Source organism: Pholcus phalangioides, unplaced genomic scaffold, assembly GCF_987345545.1.
Source record: "Pholcus phalangioides strain wild (caught in Gottingen) unplaced genomic scaffold, Ppha-v1.0 ptg000013l_1, whole genome shotgun sequence".
NCBI classification, from domain to species: domain Eukaryota; kingdom Metazoa; phylum Arthropoda; class Arachnida; order Araneae; family Pholcidae; genus Pholcus; species Pholcus phalangioides.
Genome location: NW_028301606.1, coordinates 21697147 through 21703474, shown reverse-complemented (window position 1 = coordinate 21703474; position 6328 = coordinate 21697147). Strand labels below are relative to the sequence as shown.

At 36.1% G+C, this 6328-nt stretch overlaps 1 protein-coding gene across 1 annotated transcript in view; it reads right to left on the bottom strand.

Moving 5' to 3' along the window:
- Positions 1-2754: 2754 nt before the first annotated feature.
- LOC149078759 (protein Wnt-7b-like) overlaps positions 2755-6328 on the bottom strand; it is a 155820-nt gene continuing 152246 nt past the window's right edge. Inside the window, exon 4 of the mRNA XM_089240864.1 lies at positions 2755-5100. Within this exon, the coding sequence (XP_089096990.1) occupies positions 4600-5100 (501 nt within the window). The 3' untranslated portion in view covers positions 2755-4599. The remainder of the gene's footprint in view (positions 5101-6328) is intronic.

Sequence of the window (6328 nt, the reverse complement as noted above, 5' to 3'; positions counted from 1 at the left end):
CAGTTATTAAATGTGTGTATGTAAAAAAAGTAATTATGTTTTCGTTTTTTAGAAGTAAAAATTGTTAATTTTTTCGTCAGCAAGTTTTTTTGTGGTCAAAAATTACAATCATGGACAATCATGACCCATTAAAGACGACTTTGATTTTTTGAGAGGAAAAAAAGCACTGAGTGGGAACCACTCCCACCATTTATTGGCAAATAAAACAAATTTCGAATGGCAAATTTTCTTACCAACTGTGTTTATGGGTTAAGATTTCAAAATCTGTATTTGTCTATTATTCTTCTGATATTACCTGGGATAAATGTGCATCTGTAAAATAGGCAGCGTGCTAGAGATTAATGTGCTGTTTCAATCATCAGTACTGTAGAGTAGGTCGAATATGTAATGGTAGCCGAAAGGAAGATTTTAGTGCTGAGTTCTTAGAAAATTTGAGGGTTTTTATGATGTGCTTTCACATAATTGTTGTGACAAAAATTATGAGAATTTCGTTGTTTTGACCAAAAGTTATTGAATTCGCACTTACGATAATAACTTTTGATTCTGCAAAATACAGAAAAGCAGGTCACCCCCCCCCCCCAATATTATGAATCCGGGTCCCTACGCTGAAATCATTGACGAGTGCTCCTCTATAGCGAATGTATAGTTTAAAAAAAACATTTGCGTCCCGTGCTCGAGCCCGATCTGCCTCTCTCTTGTGAGTGCCATGAACTAGTTAAATTACCATGCCAGAAGATGACAGAAAATTTATCACGGCCGAAAAATGTATTTTGTGAAACACATTCTGCGTTTTGGCTTCTTTTCCCGTTCAAGATACAGTAATACTCCGACTTATGTCGTCTCGTCCTGAGAATGTTCCTCCCCCCCCCCCCCCCCCAATTAGACTCATTTAGAACGAGAATTGAAATTTTTTGATGTCATCTTAGGGAGATGCCAAAAGAAATCTTTTCTCCAGAGTCTCTCTGAAAAAAAGACAAATAGATAGGAAATAACGAAGAAATTCTGCAAATTTACTTCTAGTCTACTGATAAGGAAGTAGACTTTTCCAATGATTACCATTGGAAAAGTTTACCCCGACTTATGTCGTGAGTCTTGGAACCAACTACTGACGTAAATCGGGGTATGACTGCATCCAGGGCCGTCTTAAGAGCATCATGTCCCCACCGGACCAAGTGATTTTTCTGAGGCCTTACAAGGCAAATTCTCGAAAATTTCAACCAGATCTCATTTTTGTGAGCCCCCTCTTATCTTGAGGCGCCCGGGTGAGCCCATGCCTTTAGACGGCACTGCCTGTACAAGAATTTGAATTTAGGCCCCTTCCAAGTGGTCCCTGTGCGGATACACCTGTTGCAACTGCGTAGTTACGGCCCTGACTGCATTCATTATGTATCGTATTGCTCTCATCTTGTAAAAATTCAAAATGTATCTGTACACGCTGATAGATGGGCTCTGACTGCAGAGACAGCGTGGTAGCTCTTATTCTGATTTGGAACTAAGTACGTAACCCTCTTGGTTTTTCTGAAAGACAAATATATTAACATCATAGGGAATAAATTTTTTTGCATTGAAATTTGTAAGAACTTTTGTCTCATTACGTGCATATTGACTACATATTTCGTGTTTGAGCAATAGAATTTCGCTAGTGAACGACAAAACGAACGACAAGGTTTTGACATCACGAAGTTATTCGATAGCCTCATGATTCATCCAGTCGTGTTAGAATAATTCACGGAGATGAGAGGAGAGAAAAAACAAGGCAAAATCTTTGCAATAGATATCCTTGAACAATTGTTCACGAAATTCGTTAACACTCGTATTTAAACAAGAAAGTTTTCTAATATAGCTCGTTATTATACGATGCGGAATAATGTCTTCTCTTCCGACACGGTGTCGTAGATGTAGAGTTTGAGGCTATCACCTATATGAAAAAGAGAAGGAAATTTCGGACATTTTTTTTAAAGAGTATTAAAAGAATACGAAGTGCTTTTTTTTTTGTCCGTGGCCATACATCAAATCAACAACTGAAGTAATGCCTTTCGAGCCTGTTTGCTTTTGTTTTCCTTCATAAAAAAATAGTCGAGTGTGTGTGATGCCATTACTCTATATCCACTCAATGTTAACCTTAAACATCTGCACTAATTAGTTCAGAAAGAAGATGCCTCAATCCGTTCCGCTACTACCTCTTGCTACTTGTATTAAACTGTTTTGATCTAGTTTTTTTTTCTCATTGATATAAGAAGCTATTAATTACGTTTTTTAAATGCTAACGAGGCATCGAATCACTTATTTGCGTGACATCTTGATGAACAGACATGTATTCATATTCCATTTAGAAGTTCAACGTCCTGTTCGCTCTTTTTTTTTCCATTCATCATCATCATTATAACCTGCTTTCAAGCTAAGGATGTATAATCCGGGAATAGAGGAACTATAATTTCTGAAGTTTAAGGTATAAGAATACATTAAAATCGCGTTATTTCAAGTTTGATAACACTGTTCGAAACAAGTAGAACTTCTGGGAATCATTTTTATAATCATGCGCTATATTTAGAAGTAAGTTTTGGTTTCTCATAACATGGTTTAAGGTAAAAGACTTAATTTTTATCACTATGCTAAGAGATGCTACGTGTGGAAAACATATCCACCATCGATCATGAGAAAAAGGGAAATTTACTCCGTGATTGCATACTACTGTGCGCAAATGGAATGGACCACGATGGGTGAGAATAAAGAACTTCAAAATAATAAAATGTATTAATTAACAGATAAATTTTATTTGCATTACTCTGAATCACACAGTATAAGTTTGAGAAAACCCTATATTTTTTCTTTACCTGCTATTGAACTATTAACTATGACATCAACTTTGAATTTGTTTAATACAATCATTTGGCAATGAAGCGCTAAAACTGAATAGAAATCAGTTCAACAAATATCTCCGAATCACAATTTTTTTCTTTTCTCATAGCGTGTTATCGCACATCAGTTTTGCAATCCTCAAAGCAGAATGATTGTTCAAGTACATGATGAGACTAAAAGGAAACAAAATCGAATATATACAATACAATCGGAAGCTCATACATATATCGTAGACTAGTGTGGTCTCGAACCACTTTAACGAAAAAATATGCATGTGAATGATTTTAAACATCCTTGCATGAGAAGATAACACATAGAGCATAGTAGTCTCTTGAAATCGACAAAAAATACATACACAGAAAAGTTATTTACACGAACTTGCATGCTAATTACATTTCATCATACCAAATATTGCAATTTTATCGCCAATTTTTTTTAACGACATACAATTCAATAAAACTGAAAAGAAAGTTCGTTAAAAATAGTGTTGAACATTTTAGTTATTTCAAATAGTGTGCAAACATATGAAAGGGATATTTTCATGTTTAAAATTGGGTTCTGTTCATATGCATTTCATTGAAAAACTTTACATTACTGGCCAACATTTATTGAAAATTTTTAATTTTTATTTAATTTTTTTAGCAGATAGCCTAAACCGGGGTTCTTAAACAATTGGTCACGACCCAAACTTTTGTTGTCTAAATCTAAACATTCTAAATCTCCTAACCAGCCCTGAGCTAAACCTTCAAGTTTGAATCGGCACCAATAGTGTGACGATTCAAACTTGATTCGCAGGGGCTTCCGAGATGGGTCGTAAAAATCCCTTTACAGTCCGGTTTTAAATGCATTTACTGCGTCACTGGTTTCACTAATTTCAAAAAACCAAGTCCCATGAGTCGCGAAGCTGATCATTAAGATCGCGGCTGGAAAATGGTTAAGAACCCCTCGTCTAGATACTGTATTACAGGGCTAGACAAATCGAAAAAAAAAAAAAAATCTAAGTGCCAGAAACATTTTTTAGGCACCAAAAATTTTTATCAGAAGAAAAGGTCTTTTGACTTTTCAAGGTATAGTGACCTCTTTCATGTGTTGGCAGATATTGCTTCTATAAATTCCAAACATTTTGCGCTGCTCTCAGCGTGCAATTTAGTAACTATACAAAGAAAATTTTAATCTCCAATAACGGTTTTTTAGTCTCCTAAGTGACCTGGCGCCTGGGATTTGTCCAGCCCTACTGCATTACCATTTTTCCTTTTCTCGCTTCGCAACTGCATCAAAATGAAAACCCACATGAGTTCGCACTACAGTACATTAAAAAATATAAATCTTTTCTAAGAATGTTTTTTTAATGCGTATTTCACCAATACCACACTAGAGATATCTCTAGTGTGGTATTGGTTTCACTGGCTTTCCTAAGTTGATTGTTATAATCTTGCTTCACTGTATAGCTAATTCGAAGATTGGATCAGGGTTTGGTAGGCTTAATGAACATATTTTCTAAGGCAAGTCCTTTTTTGAAAAAATAAATAAGGACTTTTTGCTCTCTCTCCCACTTTAATCTTGAAAATTCTCAAACATGTACAGCATGTTACGAGATCTTATTTGGGAATACGCAGCATTGTAGATTTTACTTGATTGTTTTTTAACTTTTCAAAGCAGTTTTCTAGTGTCGACATTTTTCTATAGAAATATCATTTGTCTTTCATTTATTTCTTCCTCCATAAGCTAGTGGATCCGAAGTCATTTGCAAGTGTACTCCTCTGTCCTTTCGGTGCACACGCTACAACTTACGTAACAGCACCAGTGGAACTTACAGTTGCATTGCTGAGTTCTAGTGTATTGGTGGGTGTTGTAACCCCTACCGCAGCATAGCAAGTCACACCCATCAGTACCCCTGGATGTCCTGTTACACGAGCGACCGTGAGTGCCCACAGAGCCTTTCATGATGTCTACGTCACAGTAATTTGGTGATTTTTCTAGGAAAACCAAGTCTCTCTGTCGTGGTTTACGGTGTGGTGGCTTTTTGGACTTCCGATGCCTCAAGAACAAGGGTCTCCGGATCCTCGAGCCTTTCTGGGGTGGACCCCAAAAAGCCGCTACTCGCTTCGCAGACTGATACCGGCGCATCAGGAAATCACCGACTCGAGAGAATGTCGGCAGAGTCGTCCAACAGGTCTTCATCGTACACGATCCGGAAACACCATGACATTTGCATTCGATCTGCATATTGCGAAGTACTGCCTGTTTAGGAAGAAAGAGAGAGAGTGACCAAATTTATATAATTTTTGTTACAAGGAACATTCTTATTTTACGAAGCGTGAAACTTTGTTACGAGTCAGCTCATTCAGTCATCTCAATTAGTTTCCTGTATAAAATCTACTTAACTAATACTACGCGATGTACTGTAACGCGGGTTTGAACAGGGACAGCGATAGAAAGGTCTCATTTTTCTCTTAATTCATGTGGATAGTTCATACAGTGTATTTCGAAAATCGACTGGCCCATTTGAGATATGAATTAAAAAAAGAATGAGAAGAGGTAAAAATGCACTATTTTGCTGCACTGTACACATGAGAAGCAAGTAAATATTTTGTTATATCAATTATTCCGAATTTTTAAATTAGTTGCGCATTGTTCGGCTACAGATGGCGCTGTAAGCACAGAAAAACTAAAAAATAAAATGCATTGTATTTTCAAAAATGTTCATCATTCGCAACAAGTCTCGGAACAAATTTTGTAGAAACACACGCAAACGGTCTCAGGTGGGATGGCTTGAATTGAATTTAGATAGAATTTCAAAATTATTTACAATGCTTGCCAATACATGTTGCCAAGTAATTTTTGAAAGTCAATTCCACCTGAATTCAGTTCAAGCCATTCCAGTTGAGATGTTTTTATTTCCTCATAATCGAGTCTGACATCATCATGCTGTCCGAAACCGTCCACCCCTTTGGGAAAGACCGCAAAACTTTCCCAAGATGGTCTCTCTGGGCGGTCATGTCTGTCTGCAGTAAAAGATGCATTTATAGTGCTTCCTGTTCATTTCTTAAAATTAATTTTTCTAATGGGTCAGTCAATTTCGGGACACTCTGTACTTATACTGCTCTATGAAAGTTTTTTTTTATACTATTATAGACAGTAATATTGATTGACTTGTTTGCCATTAACGTAAGCAACTGATGTAATCGGAGTTTTATTTTTAGTGATGTTTCCGGTATCTTAAATGATTTATCATGTCCATTACGAATATCAATTATTCAAACGAGTTTTTGACCACAAGAGATGGCCATTTTCTTTTTTCTTTCATGCATTTAAACATGTGCAAAAAAAAAGGTGCTTTCAAGAACAAAAACATTTTAAAGGCTTTCTTTAAAGTTTAAAATGATAAGAAAATATTGACAGGGAGAAAATAAAAAATTGTTTCTCGTAATTTAAAACTGAATTAACTTTTTTTTTCTACACATTTTTT